The 20,533-nt window shown below is 38.6% G+C and overlaps 1 protein-coding gene across 2 annotated transcripts in view; it reads left to right on the top strand.

The window, feature by feature from the left end:
• The window catches only part of PAAF1 (proteasomal ATPase associated factor 1), a 66,114-nt gene extending 46,542 nt beyond the window's left edge, over nt 1-19,572 (top strand). The window contains exons 8-12 of one of the 2 annotated variants that reach the window (XM_001363013.4): nt 1,796-1,887; nt 6,082-6,197; nt 13,932-14,014; nt 17,462-17,544; nt 19,055-19,572. In XM_001363013.4, the coding sequence (XP_001363050.2) occupies nt 1,796-1,887; nt 6,082-6,197; nt 13,932-14,014; nt 17,462-17,544; nt 19,055-19,132 (452 nt within the window). In that variant the 3' untranslated portion in view covers nt 19,133-19,572. Of the gene's footprint in view, nt 1-1,795; nt 1,888-6,081; nt 6,198-12,736; nt 12,971-13,931; nt 14,015-17,461; nt 17,545-19,054 lie in introns of those variants that run through there. The other variant, XR_466316.3, reaches the window with a different exon arrangement.
• The last annotated feature ends 961 nt before the right edge of the window (nt 19,573-20,533 follow it).

The raw sequence follows: 20,533 nt of genomic DNA, 5'->3' as shown, positions 1-20,533 counted from the left end.
CCTGGGTCATTTTTATCATTGTTATCACCAGGGCCTAGCCCAGTGCAGTGCACACAGCATATTGGTTGTTTTGTACTATCTCTTTTCCAGAATTGTAAGGAAAACTGAGCCATCTTCAGAAGGAGTGTTTAATGTAAGAAAAAATGGCGATTATAAGCTATATGAAAGTGGAAAGGACTGACAAGGGCAGCAGTGGATTTGATTCCCTTTAATGAAGGTCTTCAGGTCAGGCCTGAATGATATTATAGAGGGGGAAACCCCATAATGGACTGAACCAGATATCTTCTGTTGTCCTTTCCAACTTTGTGGGTTTTTTGAACTATTCTTTGAAAGGTAGGTAGAATTTAGCAGGGCAGAGTAAAAAGGGAAGTGCTTAGTAGTACATTCTAAGTGGGCATAATAGCATGAGCTGAAATGAACCCCATGTGAAAAGAGTAGTATAGTTGGAACAGTGAGATCTGATTGGGAAAGCACCGTAGTAAGAAACATGTTCAAGAGTGGTGAGGGTTAGGTAATCTCATTCTTTGTTGATTTGAACCACTTTTGGTCCATAATACTATGAACACATTTTAATACATGATAATGCTGTCTTATATTTAAGTAGCAGTTATCTCAAAATGGGACGGCCTTCAGATCATAAGCTTCTCAGGTTCATGGAGTAGATCATCTTTAATAGCAAAAAGAGACCTTACAGATGATTAAGTTGTAAGGGCCAGAATGCAAAGGGTTAAAATTAAAGGGTTGGACTAAATTTATCAGCGTGTGCTCGCCAGGAATGAATTAATTCCAAATGATTTTTTAGCGATTTATTTATAAAATATAGAAAGAGTGAAAGTAGAGAAATGAGAAAGAGGGTAGAGTAAGAAATCTAGCTTAATGAGCTAGACTATTTGCTCAAGCCCTGGCTTTACTCTGGCAGGGCTCCAGAAGCCCTAGCCGGAGGGTCTAGGGGTCAGTTAAACAAGGATTTTAGCCACGAGGCCTCCTCCAAGATGAGGGAACCCTCTGGAGGCTAGTACCTCTCATAACAGACCAGGGAAAGGAATCAGCCTTTCTCACTCACCTACGTGGTAGTCCCAATAGAAACAGTCCTCAGCCAGAGCTCCTCCAAGGTCAAGTTGAAAGCTAAAGACCTCATCACAGGAAGCTCTTGGCATTTTTAAAGACCATTCCTTTTTGTTACTTACTGTGCCTTCCTTCCATTTTACATGGACCAAATTCAGCTAAAGCTTTGCTTAGGACTCCCCAGGGGGCAGTCAGTGGGTTCTAATTCGTTACTCATTTTCACACATGTGGGTCACAGACCTCCTCCACTTAAGGATAACTGGGGTGTATATGCTTCTGATGATTAAATCTAAAAACTGGGCAGGGGAGAGTTAATACCATCTTCACAAAGTCCAATCTCCCAATTTTTTTTAAACCCATACCTTCTATCTTAGAATCAATGCCATGTATTGCTTCTAAGACAGAAGGGTAATAGGGGCTAGGCAATTGGGATTAAGTGACCTGCTCAGGGTCACCCAACTAGGAAATGTCTGAGGCCAGATTTGAACCCAGGACCTCCCATCTCTGGTCTTGGCTCTCAATTCACTAAGCCACCTAACTGTCCCTATCCCCTTATTTTACAAATGGAAAACTGAGACCAAGAGAGGTGAAGTAACTTTTTCAAGGTATTAAATGATAGAGACTTTTTTTTGTTTTTGTTTGTTTGAAGTCTTCTACATACCAGGTCATTGGTTTTTCCAGTGTGAACCACATCCTATGAGCATGTTAGCCTAATCTCTTTTTCTTGTAGGCGAACGGGAGATTGGAACAGAAGGGAAGATGCTGCTTTTGGCTCGGGAAGATAAAAAGCTCCAATGCGTGGGATTAAGGAGCAGGCAACCGGCAAGTGCTTCCTACAGTGCATTTGTACTATAATAATAATAGTTTACACTTACATAGAGTTTTATAGCACAAAAGTAGAAAGTGATTTTGAATACATTGTCTTTTGATCACCTCACCTCAACTCTATAAGTAATGAATTCAGTCTTATTCTTCTTTTTGGATGAAAAAATGAGACAGTGATACATTCCCAAAGTCACAGCTAAGAATCTATCAGTCAATAATCATTCATTAAGTATTTATTGTGTTCAAGGTGCTAGGTTAAAAAGACAAAAAAATGAAATCATCCCTTATTTCAAGAAGCTTATATTTTCTTGGGGAGAATATTTCATATATGTATTTATATGAAGAACAAAAACAAAATAAATACAAGGGAGTTAAGTAGGCTGGCAAAAGAGGGAAGGAAGACATTAGTAGCTGGGATTAGGAAAGACTTCATGTAGGAGACGGTACTTGATTTATGCCTTATAGTTAGAAAGGCCTTCAATAAGGTAGAAAGAAGGGGAAAGGGGTGAATTAAGGGACAAATCCAGTTCTCATGAATTCCTGTTCATTTTTTCCCTTTTTTTAAAGTATTTTTCTCTTTCTTGCATCCATTTTGCAACCTGTAGCTGTCAGATTCTGCTAAAGCTAGTTTAAGCATGCTGTTGAAGATGAGCGGTAGTCTTGCCTTTCCTCCATTTTTCCACTTTGTGTACACACATTTGGGTAGATCCTCTGTGTGTCTAAAGATATGCTCAAAAATTAATAACAACCACTAACTTTTATATAGTTTTTACTGTGTACCAGGTGCTATAATAAGCATTTTACTCATTGATATCTAATTTGGTCCTTACAACAGCCCCTGGGAGGTAGGTACTATAATTATCTCCCTTTTACAGATGAGCAAACTGAGTCAAGCAGAGGTTAAGTGACCTGTCCAGGGTCATACAGCTAATAAATGTCTGTGGCCATATTTGAGGTCAGGTCTTCTGACTCCAGACCCAGCTCTCTGTCCACTATGCCACCAACAGAAAAGGTCTGGAGGGGTTTCGATCCACACTGGTAGAAGGAATACTTACACAGTTCAGGTTACAAACTCATTGTAGGATTTAATAATAGGCAATGTGATATATTGTGTGTGTGATAATCCCTCTTAAAGGGGAACTAGGAAACCTGAAATTAAGCTTAGAATCTTCCATCGATTTGTTCTTTGACCTCAGACAAATCACTTCCCCAATCTGTGATTCAGCTTTCTTGTAAAATGATAGGATTGGCCTAGCTCAGAAGTTAAGATCTTATTTTTGCACTAGATCTCTTTGACAGTCTAGTGTGAACTTCTCAGAATAATTTTTAAAAATAACTGAAGGAAATTGCAAATCTCAGAAGTTAGTGAAAATAAACATGTAAATTTTTCCCCATTCAAGTTCATGGACCCCCAAAATCTATCCACAGATCCCAGGTTAAGAACTCCTGGCCTAAATGATCTCTAATTCTCTTCCATGTCTTAGAGCCTATAAAAGAAGTTTAGTGAAAGAAATACAAGAGTGAACCAGATTTCTCCTTGCAAGTGCTATGAATAGTGACTATCTTATTTCACTAGTAGAAATTCATAGCTATTTCCTACTATGGCCTTTAGCCTTAGCTAACTGATCTTTTTATTAAATTGCCTTCTTTCAGGTTAAGTTGATATTGTGATTACTCAGATAACTAATGATTTTATCTGTCCCTAAGCTTTGAGTTCCCATTAAGTCTCATCACACCTCTGTCCTTATACATGTTCCTTTACAAAGCTGATTCCAGGACTGTCAATTTTTTTGACAAAATTGTCTCCTTTGCACTTTGAAATGCTTTGTAGCTTCTGACTTCATGAAGGAAATTGGGAGTCTTTCTCACAGAGAAGAAGAAGAAGAAAAATGATCAGTTCACTTGGGATACTGACATGGAACAAATAAGCACTTCACACTTTCTTTTGCAATCATGTCTTTAAACATTTCTGGGCTTTTCTATTTCCTAGGTTTATTCTTACAGACATTCCCAAAAGTTGGTGGGGACTCAAAACAATGCCATTTAAGAATTATTATGATTGAAATTCTCCGGAGACTGTATATTAATTTATAATTATTTATTAGTAAAGGTTAGAGAGAGATCACATGATCACGTGATTGCTCCTACTTAATGTATTCAACACACTATAGAGCTCTATTTGAAGAGTCTCCAGCCTTTGGGAGTACGTGCTCCATTCTCTTTTTTTATAATGCTAACAACTTCACTCCTGCATCTCTCTGGTTGGACAGACTTGACCCCCATCGAAAAGAGCCATGTCCTCCGAATGCCAGGATTTATACAAGACTTGGGGCCAGTCTGATGTCCTCCCATAGTATACATGTGCCTGCAGTGAAAGGGCAGAGCTGATATTAATCAAAGTGGGTTTTTTTTAATAGAATAAGGGGTTATAATTTATATTAAATTCACACAGAATCAAATTGGGGAAGCTAGGGTTAGAATGGGCACAAATTTAGGGTTAGGGTTCTGGTTTCAAATCTGGTCTCAGATACTTCCTAGCTGTGTGACCCTGGGCAAGTCACTTAACCCTTTTTCCCTAGCCCCAAAACACTCTCTTGTCTTGGAACTAATACTCAGTATTGATTTTAAGAATGAAAATAAGGGATTTTTAAAAAAAGAACGAGGAGCCACTGATGATTATTATAAAAAACTAGTGATTTGAACAGTCCATCAAGAAAGATTATTTGTATATCAGTGTGTAGAGAAAAAATTGGAAAAGGAACAAACTAGAAACAAGAAGGCCAGGCTGGAAGCTACTGTCGTCAACCTAGTGAAAGGTAATATGGGTCTAAACTAAGATGATTGTTTTAGAATGCCTTTCTAGGCAACTTGATGGATAGAGCAGTAGATTTAAAGTTAGGAAGACTAATCTGAATTTGAATCTTGTCACAAACACTCACTAGATGTGTGACCTTGGGCAAGTTACTTAACCTCTTGTTTACCCCAGTTTCCTTATCTGTGAAATGGGGATAACAATAGTGTCTCTCTCCCAAGGTTGTTGTGAGGATCAAATGAACTAATATTTACAAAATGCTTTCCCAACCTTAAAGCACTATATATGCCAACTATACTATGTATTGGTTCCAAGACAGAAGGGTGGTAAGGACTAGGTAATGGGTATTAAGTGACTTGCCCAGGGTCACATAGCTAGAAAGTGTCTGAGGCCAGATTTGAAACTAGGACCTCTCATATCTACGCCTGGCTTTCAATCCACTAAGCCACTAGATGCCCCCCAGCCATTGTTAACAACAAAGACAATAATAATAAAGAGTTATTTGAAGAAAGGAATTGTGTTTCATTGATTTGCATCTCCTCCATAATACCTAACAACAAACTACTCTGTACAAGGCTCTGGGCTTAGTCCTTGAGATATAGCAGTCTTTGGGCCTCAAGAGTTTGTACCTTAATGGAGATAGTTCATATCCACAAACTGGTAATATGGAATGTAATAGGGACAAATCAGTTGTAGACCAGGTTCTGATAACTTGGAAATAAGTACAGAAACTTCCAAGTAGTTAGAAAACCGACTTTTTAATCAGGAACAGAAAAATGTTCAAGTATTTGGTCACTACGCAGTCAAACATTAAATATCATACAGAACCAAAGGCCTTGAGATTCTAGGAACCACATCCATAGGAGAAAGCCTTGTGCTAAATACCAACTCCTCCCTGGGAGAAAACACACTAGATGCTTTCTCCAAAGAGATGCTACACCTGAGAGTCTCTTTATACCTTTTGGAAAGCCTACAGTGACTAACCACAAACAGGCGCATAAACCTCTTTGCAGTCAATAGCTATGACATTAGGGAATGGTCAGCTGTAACAAATAAAAGGCAAAGCTCAAACTAAGAAGCTGGGCTTCATGAGAGGAAAACTTTCATCCAATAGAGAAGCCTCCAAAACAGAAAGGTACTTAAACATTCTAATCAAAGTAAGTGTGCTTAGTACTGGGGAGTTAAAAAATAAAAGTAAACTGATTCATCAAAAAATCCATGTTGACAGTTCTAAGAAAACATTTTAGGAGGGAATGAGGTGATCTCAAATAATTGAAAAGAGGAATGAATGAGTGTCTCAACAGATAAAATTTACCTTGTTGCTTCTTTATCTTAGCAGGTAAATTGACCTTTATACAACTTTACCCACTTCCTTCCAGGTGTTCCTCTTTGTTGGCTCAGATGCTTTCAATTGCTGTACTTTTCTCTCTGGCTTTTCTGTATTGGCGGGGACTCAAGATGGAAACATATATCAGTTGGATACAAGGAATACAAGGTGAGACCCAGTACATTTTATTGATGTAGTTTGGGGGTGAGCTGGAATTGTTAGCCTGTGTTCAACTTCAAGAACATATATAATCTTAGAAATGGGAATTGATTATATAGTAAGAGTATACATTTTTATAGTAACAAGTCTGTGAGAATAAACAGTGTACATTTGACAGAGCAGAAAATTGAGGCTTAGAGAAGGTAAATGACCTTCACGTAGCCAGGAATGTCAAAGCTGAGATACAAACCCAGATCTCTTGACTGTACATACCGAACTCTTCCTTGTGCTGTCTTTCCACTTGTAAGATTTAAAATAGTTGATGTTGTAAACTGTAGTGAGTTAAAATGGTGGAAGATATAAATTGTGATAGATATAAGAGAGGGTGAGTAAATTTGACCGCAGAAAATATGTTTCACTACAGTGTCTTGGTTTTTTTTTTTTTAATATTTTATTTGATCATTTCCAAGCATTATTCATTAAAGACATAGATCATTTTCTTTTCCTCCCCCCCCCCCCCATAGCTGACGCGTAAATCCACTGGACATTATATGTTTTCTTGATTTGAACCCATTGCTATGTTGATAATATTTGCATTAGAGTGTTCATTTAGAGTCTCTCCTCTATCATGTCCCCTCAACTGCTGTATTCAGGCAGTTGCTTTTCCTCGGTGTTTCTACTCCCACAGTTTATCCTCTGCTTATGAATGGTGTTTTTTTTTTCTCCTAGATCCCTGCAAATTGTTCAGGGACATTACACCGCCACTAATGGAGAAGTCCATTACATTCGATTATACCACAGTGTATCAGTCTCTGTGTACAATGTTCTCCTGGTTCTGCTCCTCTCGCTCTGCATCACTTCCTGGAGGTTGTTCCAGTCTCCATGGAACTCCTCCACTTTATTATTCCTTTTAGCACAATAGTATTCCATCACCAACATATACCACAATTTGCTCAGCTATTCCCCAATTGATGGGCATCCCCTCGCTTTCCAGTTTTTGGCCACCACAAAGAGCACAGCTATGAATATTTTTGTCCATTATCTCTTTGGGGTACAGACCCAGCAGTGCTATGGCTGGATCAAAGGGTAGATATTCTTTTGTCGCCCTTTGGGCATAGTTCCAAATTGCCCTCCAGAATGGTTGGATCAATTCACAACTCCACCAGCAATGAATTAATGTCCCTACTTTGCCACATCCCCTCCAGCATTCATTACTTTCCTTTGCTGTCATGTTAGCCAATCTGCTAGGTGTGAGGTGATACCTCAGAGTTGTTTTGATTTGCATCAATACAGGCAGTGACTTTCACTGGAACTGGAATGGAAGGATCCGGTCAGGGGGTTACATTCACCCCCGGCTCTCTCTGTTTCCCTGCTGTTTGGGTGCCCCCTCCACTGGGTCGGGTTGCTTTCTGGAAGTTGCCTTCAGAATAGCTGGCCCTGAGGCTGTCTTGCCTCCCGGAGGGTTACTGTTGTTTCAGACGACCCTGCTCTCTGAGGGGGAGGGGCCGCGGCTTCCGGGAGCCTTGGACTCTGCGCTCCTACCCCTTAGGTCCGAGTGTTCTCGGGTTCTGGCTTTTGAGGGGGGCCGTACCTTTTGATCCAGGTCCAGGTCCAGGAGGAGGATTCCCAGGGTCCATGCTGTTGATCGTTTTGAATTTCGGCACCCTAGGAGCCTATAGTTTGAGATCGGTTGGGAAGGGTTTCCGGAGATCTGAACTTTAGCTTTCTCTAAGCCACCATCTTGACCGGAAGTCCAGTGTCTTGGTTTTTAAATCAAATATAAGGTGGTCACCAGGGAATATATTCCCAAATTATGAATATGCCCAAGTCATCTGGGTTTTATAGAGAATTTAATTAATAATACAATGAGGACTCAAAGAAAGAGAGAGAGAGAGAGAAAAAGGTATAAGTATGAAGGGCCTTAAGCCAACATGGCCTAGAGCTGAGTCTTAAGAGAGAGAGAATCAGTCAGTTTTTTATCACTCACCACAAGATTTGTCTTAAGCAAGGATGTCTGGGGAATAGAGTCTCCCCAGAGGGAGTTCCAGCCAGAGTCAGCCTCCCAAGGGACTTCTTCTCAAGAGATCTCCTATATCACCTCCCCTAAGTTCTTCCATCTACCAATCACCGTAGATGTTTTCTAAAAGACCATCTGAATTCCAGCTAAGTCAACTAATCCCCTCAGTAAGTCTGAACCAGAGAAAACACTGCTGTGTCAACTAATCCCATCAAGAGAAAACCTGCCCGACCTTTATAGGTACCTAGCATCCCATTGTATCAATTCTAAAAACAGGCATGGCTCAAAGAACTCCCTGCCTCATCATAAGCATGGGTCCAAGTACTTTCATTGTTTAGCAAGGAGTTTTCTCCCCTAAAGCAGTCTTAAGTATGGGTGGAGTAGAGGTCCTCCCATTTCTGATCCTGGCCAGTTCTCACATCAAAATGGGGAATGTTTCCAGTAGGAAATTTGTTCTAATGGAGGATTCCTCAATGTGGAAATTTTTAACATTCACAAGTCTGGGAAATTTCAAGATTTACACACTTTAGGCTAGTAATTTGGGCCAAATCATATGGCAAATTGAAGGTATCATCGTTTAGATTTTTTAATATCTACTAACTGAGAAGTAATTTTCCCTACATGTTACACTGATTCATCAATAGCAGCAAAAGAACTTGAAGAAGGCCTCCAACTTAACCTTTCCATATTTCACTTCTTGAATTTTGATGGACAAACATGGATAGAATCACATAGGAGGAGAAAGTATGGATGGGGTAAAGGGAGTGCTCATATGGGTGAGATCTCAGATCCATCAAGTAGGTTTAAATCTGATTTTAGTCTAGTTAACAATTGACCACTGATCCAAATAAGTGTTTCCCACTTTTATAGTTTTCCATTGTTGGCCTTCAGATTTCTCTCATTGTTCTTACTGAAGTTATAGTCATAGGTAGTGTAGCAAGGGAATTGTGCAAGGCTGACTGACAGCCTTAAAACCAAGATTCCACAGAGCTGGCTGGGTCAGCATTCTAAGGCAGTTGGGGAACTGGCAACTGGCACTCTCAATCTGGGATGCAGACAGAGAGGACTGTGAGGAAGTGTCTTCATGAAGGAAACCAACTTTGGAGCTGCCAGAGACTTGGATCATCTTTAAGGAGAGGTTGAGTGAGTGTTCCCTTGCACACTGGTGGACAATGTGAATGGGTGTGAACTTCCTCCCTTCCTAAACCTTGTGAGGACTATTCATCTGGATACTGCAGCTTGACCCAACCAAGGACTCTGGAGTTGTGAGAATCTGGGCCCTGTGGACATTACTAACCCCTTTATCTTTTATTACCCCTTTTATTTAGTTAGATTAAGGCTATTTAGAAAGGCTAAGATTTTAATATCTGGGTGGATTATATAGATTTTGTTAGTGATCCCTTCTGTTTAACTTCCCTTACAGCCCTCCTTATTTCAGTAGTTAGTAGATGACCTTTGCTGTCATATTTATTTTGAAAATTGAGCTTATACTATGGAACAACTCTTTATTTCATTAAATATGATACTTTGTCCTTCTCTAGCATTTATATGTTAGAGGATCTCAAGATTCCCTGCCAGCCTTCCCCTGGGTGGTAGTAAACCATTTCAGTTCTGAGGCTAGAAAGAACGTTCCTAGGTCACATAGTGTACCCCTCTGCCTTCACACAAGACCTGACCTAACCCCTTCAGGAGGTGTTTATTTTGTTCTCAATGATCTACAATAAAAAAGGTGATTTCTCAGCCTTTCTGTCCCCAGATTTAACAATTCATGCTGTTACTGTTCTATATGCCTAACTAAAATCTCCCCTGCTATTAAAAGAGCATTACTTCTTATCTTCTCCTTAGAACATCTGTTCTGATGACTGTTAAAAAAATCACCATTTATGTTTCCTGTAATCCTTATTAAATATTTTCTTAGTTTTATCTTCCTGACATTTAAAATCCTGACATTTTAAATACTATTTCCCAGAAAGCTCTATTTTTAATTTATTATTATTTTCATTGTTCCTCCCTGTGCTTCCTTCTCCTCATTCCATCCATTCGTCCTAAGATGTCAGCATGTTGTCAACTCTAGCCCTTGACCAGTTGAGCATGAGGTGAAATGCTTTGGGAAAACTTGAGGCTGAAAAGGCTACTTTTCAGCTAGAGAGATCAGGGAGGACTTCTTGAGGGAATTCCTAAATTGAACCTCAGAGAAAAGAAAGAATTTTAATTCATAGAAGAGAAGAGAAATGTATTACAGAAAACCCCAAGAAGACATCAAGAAATGTTTGTTTTATTGAAAGAAATGGTGGGGGATTTTTAATAGTTGAATTGAAATCCAAAGCTTTACAAACCTGATTACAGAAAGAAATCAGCAGCATCAGATCTTGGCCCTGGCTTACTCTGCTCCTAAGCACAGGTGCTCACATCCTGACACCTGCCTATTAACCTTGGGCATGGTACTGTGTCAGAGAGCAAAGTCATAGTGTGTGTATATGACTGTGTACACAGCAGGGCCTTCTTTTTTTGTTTTTGTTTTTTTAAACCTTTACCTTCTGTCTTAGAAATGATACTAATTATTGGTTCTAAGGCAGAAAAATGATAAGGGCTAAGTAATTGGGGTTAAAAGACTTGCCCTATCACACACCTCAGAAATGTCCAAGTCTGTATTTGAACCCAGCCCTGGATCTTTATTGAGCCACCTAGCTGTCTTCTTGCTCCAGCATTACTAAGAAATGAGGCTCCTGGGAGCAATAATGCCATATCAGGTTTATTACTCAGCAGTCTAACCAGTTTTGCTAGCTTAACTGTTTCTAACACGTCTTTTGCATTCCATATGCCTCAAAATGCATTCTTTTCTTACTTCTGTCCTTAGAATCACTGGCCTCAAAGCTTAGTTCAATTCTGCCTTCTCTATGAAGCGAAGCCTCCCTCTATTTCTCTACATGCTTTTTATTTCTTCTGTACATATTTTGTATTTACTTATATGGATACATATTGTTTCCCTAGTCAGCAGGGGCTTTATTTTTCATCTAGTGCCTAACGGTGCTTAACTCATACTAGCTATTTAATAAATGTTTATTGATTGGTCAGTTGATTCAGAGAATGAAAGATTACATAAGCAATTCTCTTCATTAACTGAAGCTCATGTCTACAAGCACCAAAACTTTTACTTCTGAATGATTTACATAACTTTCCTGCCTTTTTAAACAGTATAACTTTGAGTTATACATAATAATTTAGCTTTATTTTTGGAAACTCAGGTCATCATTGTGAAGAGAATAGTTATATTTGGTAGAAAGGGCATGAAGGTAGATTTTATTAGCTACATGACCTTGGCCAATACAGTTAACCTCATCAAGCCTTGGTTTCCTTATCTGTAAAATGGGGATAGAACACTGCTACTGGTTGCCTTCCAGGTTTGTTTCATAATCTTTAAAGTGCCCTATAAATGTGAGTGGTTGGGGGCAGCTGGGTAGCTCAGTGGATTGAGAGTCAGGCCTAGAGATGGGAGGTCCTAGGTTCAAATCTGGCCTCAGACACTTCCCAGCTGTGTGACGCTGGGCAAGTCACTTGACTCCCATTGCCTAGCCCTTACCACTCTTCTGCCTTGGAACCAATACACAGCACTGATTCCAAGATGGAAGGTAAGGGTTTTTATAAAAAATTTAAAAAATAAAAATAAATGTGAGTGTTCTCAGTAATTTCAGAATTTGGGGTCAGTTATTACTGTACCATGTCATGCAGCATTGTTGCCCTCCAGGACTGTGGGGGTTGTTTGCCCCTATACTGAATGGCCCCAGACTGGTGGACTTAAATCATTTTTGTCTATACTTTGGTATCTTTTTTCCCTTTCCATCACTGTCTTCACTGCTTCCTCTCAAGTTTCTAAACTCTTAAAAAAAGTTTTTTTAATCCTTCCTTTCTGTTTTAGTAACAACTCTAAGACAGAAAGGCAAGGGCTAGACAAACAGGGTTCAATGACTTGCTCAGAGTTACATAGCTGAGAAATGTTTTAGTCCAAATTTGAACCCAGGTCCTCCCAGGTCCACTTCTGGCACTCTGTCTACTGTACTTCCTAACTGCTGTTGGCCATAGGCTCTTTTTTTTAATGCTCATCTCAAATGCTTTTATTGCTTTTTAAATGAATGTACTATGGCCATAGTTTTTCTATACTAAAAAGGCTTTAAGATTATAGTCCATGGAAAAACTGTGTATCTTTTTTCGGCTTGAATGCCAGTGAAAGGACACTAAACACTTCTTGAGGTACTCTTGAATGCAAACTCTTAGAAGAGTTCCTGTTTAGGGATACCAGATCTGCCTTTTTATAGCATTTCTTTCTCTCCTTCCATAGTTACATCCTCTGAACCCAATAGAAATAATCTTATTTGGTGTAATTTTTTTATGATTGGCCAGATCCAAAGCTGAAATTTAAGAAATAGCTTTTCTGTTGCTCATAAATTGCCTGCTGGTCACACTGGTAGGATAACACAGCTCACCAGATCTGACGGGGTTTGTTTTTTTTTGTTTGTTTGTTTGTTTTGTCCAGACCTCTGATTTCATAGCTCTAGGGAAGTCCTCTTAAAAAGACTTCCTCTACCAATGCAGATCAACAGCTGTCCTGTCACTTAACCTTAGAGAGTTGCCTGAGCCCCTGAGTGCTCATGTGACTTGTTCATCATCACCCAAGGCAGTCGGTGTCAGAGGCAGAACTTGAATGTGGGTCTTCCTGACTTGGAAGCCAGCTTTCAAGTCACTACTCCACACTGTCTTGGACCTGAAGGTAAACTGCCTAAATAATAGTTTGTTCTACTTACCCCCCTATGCTGTGCTCTGCTTATACCATTTCTTACCATTGACACTTCCTAGTCTCTGAACCGATCATCATCTCTCACATTACAGGGTAGTTGCTTCAGTTGTCCTGGTATATTCCCTTTACCCACAAGTAAGAACTACTCTCATTTCTGTAGCACTCCCAAATTTGCAAAATACTTTCCTCACAACAAGCTATTTTACAAGAGGAAGCTGAGGCTTAGAGATGGTAAGTGTTTTGCTCTCAGTCACATAACTAAATGGCTGAGACATGACCCCAGGTCTCCTGGTTGTATGAACAAACCTTATTTCAAAACTCTTCCTATTGATTTAGGTTAGTTCCTTTTTTTGGATAAAACTGGGCTAGATGTCATAGACTAAACGGGTTAATATAAACTGGTTTAGAAGTCTGTCCCCTATGTCATTGGAAGTAAAGAATCAATAGGTTCTTTCCTTCAAGTTCTTGAAATAATGCATTTCAGTAATTGATTCTTGACACAGGAATTACCTTGGAGGGGACAGGACTTACTATAAAAATGTTATTAAAAAAAGGAAGGGAGTTTTCACTTTCTCATCAGAACTTTAAGATTAGCTTTATTTACAAACTAGTCTTTTATTTTCATAGGATCATAACATTTTAAGCTGGAAGAATTCTTAGAAATAACCAGCTAATTTTCAAGCCTGGGATCAAACCCAAGAACCACTGATTCTCAATCCAGGGCTCTTTCTACTACATCCTTGTGCCTCTTAAATTTAAAATCAATTTCCAGGAGATATCTTAGCTAGGAAATGATTATTGTAAATGCTGAAATGTATCTTTCTCCCTGCTTCATGCTCTTCGCTTTAATGTTGTTGAGAATATATGTTGGGTACATGCTGGCCTCACTATTTAAGGAATCTTTTGACCATCATCTTAATATTCTTCCCTACAGGGGTCCAGTTCAGGTTTTTCATCAATCAGGAGCTCCAGTGTTGTCTCTTTTGACCTACCGAGATGGATTCATTGCCAGCCAAGGTAGCTCTAGAGTCTGAAGTATAGAACTGACCTCTTTGACAAATGAATGAATGCTTTGTGAATTTTAGCACTTGGCTGAACTTCTATCTTAGTGGCATGAAATCAAGTGCTCTGGGTTTGTGTTATGATGACACTGTGACCCTGGATAAGTTGTCACTCCTTTGAGCCTCAGTTTACTCATTTGTAAAATAGGAATAAAAATATTTCTGTTACAAAGGAAAGTGTCCCCCCATCCCCACCAAAGAAAGGGTTCTGTAAACCTTAAAGCACTAAAGAAATGTGTGCTGTTGGTATTGTTACTGGTATTCATATTTCCAGACACTTGATCAAATTGCATCATGAAGAATTTAGGCTTTATGTTAATCCTGCCTATTAATAGAAACTATAGTATTCCTTTAATCTTATTTTAAGGGTACTAACAATCCTTCATAGTTATACCATGCTTTATAGGTTATAAAGTGCTTTCATATACATTATATCTTTTGAGCCTCAAAGTAACTGTATAGGGATAAGCAGGATAGAAATTATTCAATCCACTTTAGAGTTGAGGAAACTGAGGCACAAAGAGGATGAGCTTTGTTTTAATGATGTCTGTAAAAGTATGGGAATCATTTCTCTTTTAGATATTCTGAAGTAGCAGTATAATTGGGAAAATGGATGAATAATTTTAGGAATTAAATCAAAAGCTTAGCTTTCAGGGAAAATAACAGTACAGTCAATTCTACTACAATGTGACATACATGTGCCTAAAAATTAACCATGCTGTGCACAATTGTGCAATAAAAACCACAGGGCTTGTAGGGAAAATGGAGTGAGAAGCACAACTAGAAATGACATTTCTTTTATTTTTGTATTTCTATCTCTGATGATCCATAACATGGATTACTTTATAGCTTTACTCAAGAGATATTAAACTGTGAATCTTAAAAACTACTCAGACTGTACTTTAGAAGATTTGATTTAGACATTTTCTTATTGTAACAATGGAGATACTTAGTCTAACAAGAATCAGGAATGTATTGGGAACTTTACATTACTCCATCCATACTTAGACATACTTTAGGGGAAGATAAAAGTTGTAAACTCCTGATTGAATAATGAAGGTACTTAACTCATACCTTAGAGTGAAGCTAGAACCTTAAGCTAGGTCTATTTTTAGATTTAATACAAAAAGTTAAGTACCTGAAAAGGTTAAATTAATCACAAAAAGATCAAGTAGCTCACAAAAGGTAAGCTTAACAAAGAAGTTTGAAGTACCTCAGAAGATATAATCTAACCAGAGAAGGTGAGAACCAAAGACTGTGAGAACTAAGAATGGGCAGTCCTGGGAAAAAGCATCTACTGTGATTGGTAGATGTGAAAATTTAGGGGAGATGACATAAGAGAAAATTTCTTTAAAAAGGAAGGGGTAAAAAGTCAGGAGGCAATTAAGTTGAATTGAGTTAGATTCTGAACTCAGTTCAGGAGATTCAGTGGAGAACTGGAGCTTGCTTGGAGATGGTCTTGTGGTGAGTGATAAGACTGACTCCCTCTCCCTTAGGCTCAGGGAGGCCACTTTGACCTAGGCCTTTAACTACTCAGCCTGAGCCAGAGCAGTTTAAATTAATTCTTTCTCTCTCTCCCCTTCCCTTAATTCTTTCTCTCTTTATTAATTAAAATCTCCATAAATCCCCAGCTGACTTGGGTATTTTCATATTTGGGAATTTCTCATGGTGACCACTTATTTAGATTTTAAGTCAAAACACTAAAATTATCTTACAAAACTCTGTCATTTTTTTCCCCAAAATATTTTATTATTTTAAGTTTCTCTTCAATATATAATGCTTTCCTTTTGCAGGCACTGTTTGCTATTTTTGAATTAAGCTTCTTAGACATGTTTGGAAAGTCAAATGAATGTTTTTTAAAAGAGCGAGAGAGAGAGAAAGAGAATGTGTGTGTGTGTGTGTGTGTGTGTAAAAGTTCACAGATGCAAAGGAATAACAGAACACTACCATGTATGATATAACACTCAGTAAAATGAGGTCACTGATAGATGTTTGAGGTGTGTGTATGTGTTTCATGTATTCTTATTATTAGATGGGTACAATTTCCTGTACCCACCTATCCTGCACTCATGTCAGATGAAATCACAAATAAGCAAGCATGAAATTCACATTATGCTCAAATTATTCCCTAATATATCAATTGTGTTAGAATAAGTTCATATTTTCAAAATAAGTATAATGGCAGAAGTGACTGTATTTTTCTAGTGAGCTGTCAGATAGTAAATAACTAGAATCTAGTCTATGGTTCCATAGTTTTAGTATCATCTTCCTAGGAGCAAGTGGGAATTGATTAAAAGACTTCTGGGAAGTCTTTTGCAATCTGTGTATTCTAACGGTCTGATTCCTCTCCTTACTCCTGCTTACTCCTTATCCTAGACTGAGCTGACTCCTTATCATTCATTCACTTATTTAACATATATTTATTTAGTGCCTACTATATGCTCAGCACTCTTCTAGGTGCTGAGGGCCATAACAAATTTAGATAAGTCATGGTCATCATCCTTATGGAGTCCCTTACTCTCTAGTCAGGGAATAAGGCACAAATACAAATGAATATATATCATAGTATATTAGAGAGATAAACACAAGTGCTACGTTAACTCCAAGTGGGAAGAGTCCTTTCAAAGGGAAAATTGCAGGTGGGAGAAAGGGAAATTTGAATTTATTTCATGGGGCAAAGGGGATCCACCAAAGATAGTTGCTAAACTCTAAGCCTTAAAGACTTCCATATCACTGACAAGTGACTTTATCAACTAGGTTTCCAGTGTTTTGTAATTTCTTGCCTATGGGTACAGCTAAAGAACAGTTTGAGTGGAGTTTTGACAACTTAACTGACCTATCTAGTGTCATATTGTATCATATCTATTATGTCTCTTGTCTTCTTGCTAATGTCTTTCTTTTTGTTAAATTGAATGGCCTTTTCTTTGTCTTCAGTTTCTTTGACATTCTTGATGCATTTGACACCATTTCCTTCTCCTTGAAGTTCTCCCTTTCACTGACTTGTGATATAAGAATCTTCCAGTACTTAAAAATCCAGGTTCTCATCTGTTAGAGTGCTCCTTCCATTGATGCAGCTTTCAGCCCCTCTAAGACTATTTAATAGAAACAATCTTCAAGAGTTTCTTTGGTCATCAAAATTTCATTCCTTGGCAGTTTATGAATCCTACATATCTTTTTGTTTTTGTTGTTTGTTGTTGTTGTTATTTTAAACCCTTACCTTCTATCTTAGAATCAATACTGTGTATTGGTCCCAAGGCAGAAGAGCATAAGGACTAGGCTAAATTTCAGGATTAGCATTTGAACATAGTTCTCTAATTTGCCTTTAGATGACTTCCATTTCTCAGGTACTAAGTATTTTTTAGGATTCCATGTGATCTGAATTCTTCCTCTTTTTCTTTTGCAGGTGATGGGACCTGCTTCATTATGCAGCAGGATTCAGACTATTTCATTCAGTTGACTGAGGCCGACTGTGATCCTGTGTACAAGGTAAATCTCATGGATAACACAAATAGCAGGCTTGACTGATAGTGCTAAATGCTGTCACTTGGTGGCAAATGGGCTCCATGGGTCAAACTTTTGGTGGTTGTTGGTTATTTCTCAGTAGCTGAAAAAATAAAAATATAATTCTCATTTCCATAGTACTTTAAAATTTATTTATTAATGTTTACCCCACAACAATTCTTTTAGGTGGATTATTATCTCCATTTGAATGGGGAAAATAAGACCCAGAGAAAGGAAGTGACTTGCTAAGAGTCAATATAGTGAGGGGGCAACTGAGTAGCTCAGTGGATTGAGAGCCAGGCCTAGAGACGGAAGGACCTAGGCTAAAATCTGGCCTTAGATACTTCCCTACTGTGTGACTGTGGGCAAGTCACTTCACCCCCATTGCCTAGCCCTTACCACTCTTCTGCCTTGGAACCAATATTGATTCTAAGATAGAAGGTAAGAGTTTAAAAAAAGAGTCATATAGCCAGTGAACATCTATCTGATCTGGGATTAGAATGTAGGTCTTGGGTTGCTAAATCATAGATTCAGAATATAAGTGCTAGAAGGAACCTTAGAACCTGATTTCCGATTGTAACTAAGAAAACTTAGTTCCAAAGACATTGAACTTTTTATTATAGCAAATTGACTCATCAGTACTAACACTTTTGTCAACTGCAGTCCAGAAGGAAGGAGTAGTTGTGCTATTCTCTATCTTGATCAGACCATAACTGAAGGCTTATGGCCCCACCTTTTAGTAATAACTTTGACAAGCTAGAATATATCTAGTTCAGAAACCAGGATGGCTTAAAGGATTTAAAATTTGCAATATATACATCAATAAACCAGGAGTTATGATAAGCACTGGGACAGTGCTTTGAATTGAAAGACAGAATTAAAACAATTATATACATCTTTGGTGGTCTGGTTAATCTTGTGTACCCTATCTCAAAATGACCTAAATAATTGAATTAGGAGTAGTATAGAAGTAAGAGAGGAAGAATTCAGCTTGAGATTAAGAAAAAGACACCACACTGATAAACCCCAAACTAGAATGCACTATCCTCAAATGTATTAAGTTTTACCATCCTTGGAGATCTTCACATGGAAGCTAGATGATCATTGATCAGAGACATGTAAAATCTATATCAGATTACTTACTGTGTCATTGAGTAGGAAGAGAATTCAGGTCTTAAAATCTTAAAAAAAAAAAAGGATATTACAAGTTGTTTTTACCTGTAATTGGGGGCAGAAATTAAAATAAAATTTAAGAATAATAAGACATGGGTTCAAGTCCTGATTCTGTCATTCATTAGCTGTGTTACTGTTGATCACCCACATCCTTTCCTCTTGATTATTTTTACTGTCTGCCTCATGGGCCATTGTGAGGAATGCCCTTTGTAAAAACAATAGAAAACACAGTAGTTATAGGAATGACCATTGGGCTGGTGAAGCGACTCAAGAAATAGTAGAATCCCAGATCCCTCATGAGTTACAAATTCTTCTTTTTCAGGTGTCCACATGGGAGAAACAGATCTACACCTGCTGTCGAGATGGTCTTGTGCGCCGATATCAGCTCTCTGAAATCTGACCTCTCAAAGAGTTGAGTGATGGGTTAGAAACTAGAATCTTTCATCATCAGGGAGCTGAGACCCCATAAATTTCATGGGACTGCACATATAGCATGCTAAGGCTCTGCTCACAGGGCCAGAAAGACCCATAGTACTGTCCTTCATGTGATCTTTGGCTTGTTGTTTCAGCCCACCCAGAGAGTCACTTGGATCTGACCAAACATGTAATTTCTCTCTGCATTAGCATCCACTCCTTTTCCCTTTCACCTCAGTCAGCAGGTCACTCTCCCCTTCATCCAATATTAACTGAGCTTCAGGGATGCATAGGGGGAGCTCTTCTCTCTGCAGGACCTCATTCACTCTGTGTATTCTTTTGAAACATCAAATCCATAAAATGTGCCTACAGAAGCAGAGACTCAAAGCCAGCCCCCCAGAGGAAATAAAGAAGCATTTAAAGACATCTTAGTGTGAAGGAAGCTTATTTTGTGTTTTCCCACAAGACCCGTTATAGCACTAGAGCTAGAGCACAGTGGGTTTAACTTTGGAGACAGAGGTAGCAGGGATCCTGTCCCAGCTACATTACTTAATTGTAGGGCTTTGGACAAGTCCTTTCCTCTGACTAGACTACGGTTTCCTTATCTATAAAATAATGGGTTTGGTTGCATGATCTGTCAACCAAACAGGAAGCATTTATTAAGTTCCTTTTGTATGTAGGTATGGTTAGGTGCCAGGGATACAAAATAACACAGTCTGTAGTCTAAGATGTTTACATTCTCTTGAGACAAAGTGCTTGTATGTGAATAAGCATGCACCAAATGAGACACAGTAGTTTATTGGGAGAAGCATGAGCCATTTGAAGGGCCAATGCAGACTGCCGATAAAAAGTCATGCTTAAGTTTTGTAGTAGATGGGATTTTAACAGGTAGAAATGAGGAGGAATTGGATTCTAGGTATGGGGAACGTTCTGTACAGAACAAGACTATGAGGTGTTACATGAGGAAAAGCAAGAAGATTCACTTGGCTGGACTAAAGAGAGCATTAAGAAAAGTAATGTAGAACAAGCCTGGGAAGGCAGGCTGGAACCAGGTTGTGAAGAACTTTAAATGCTTAACCCAAAAGGAATTTCTATTTGATCTCAGAAGTAAGAGGAGGAAGCCATTGTAGTTTATTCAGAATGGAAATGACATGGTCAGACATGAGTTTTAGCAATGGCATTGTAGCAGCTTTGTAGAGGAGAATGGAGGAGGCAGGAATAACGATCTGGAGGCTATGGCTCAAGAAAGGTGTTGAGAGCTTGAGCTAATAACCCTAAAGTCCAAGAAATGAGGCGCCAACAGTTAATTATGCATTATTAATGCAGAGAAGTATATTTGACCTAATGGGCATTATATCACTGAGTTCTCATAGACAGAAACCAATGA

Source organism: Monodelphis domestica, chromosome 4, assembly GCF_027887165.1.
Source record: "Monodelphis domestica isolate mMonDom1 chromosome 4, mMonDom1.pri, whole genome shotgun sequence".
NCBI classification, from domain to species: domain Eukaryota; kingdom Metazoa; phylum Chordata; class Mammalia; order Didelphimorphia; family Didelphidae; genus Monodelphis; species Monodelphis domestica.
The sequence above is the reverse complement of the archived record's forward strand: the minus strand, read 5'-3'. Positions and strand labels throughout refer to the sequence as shown.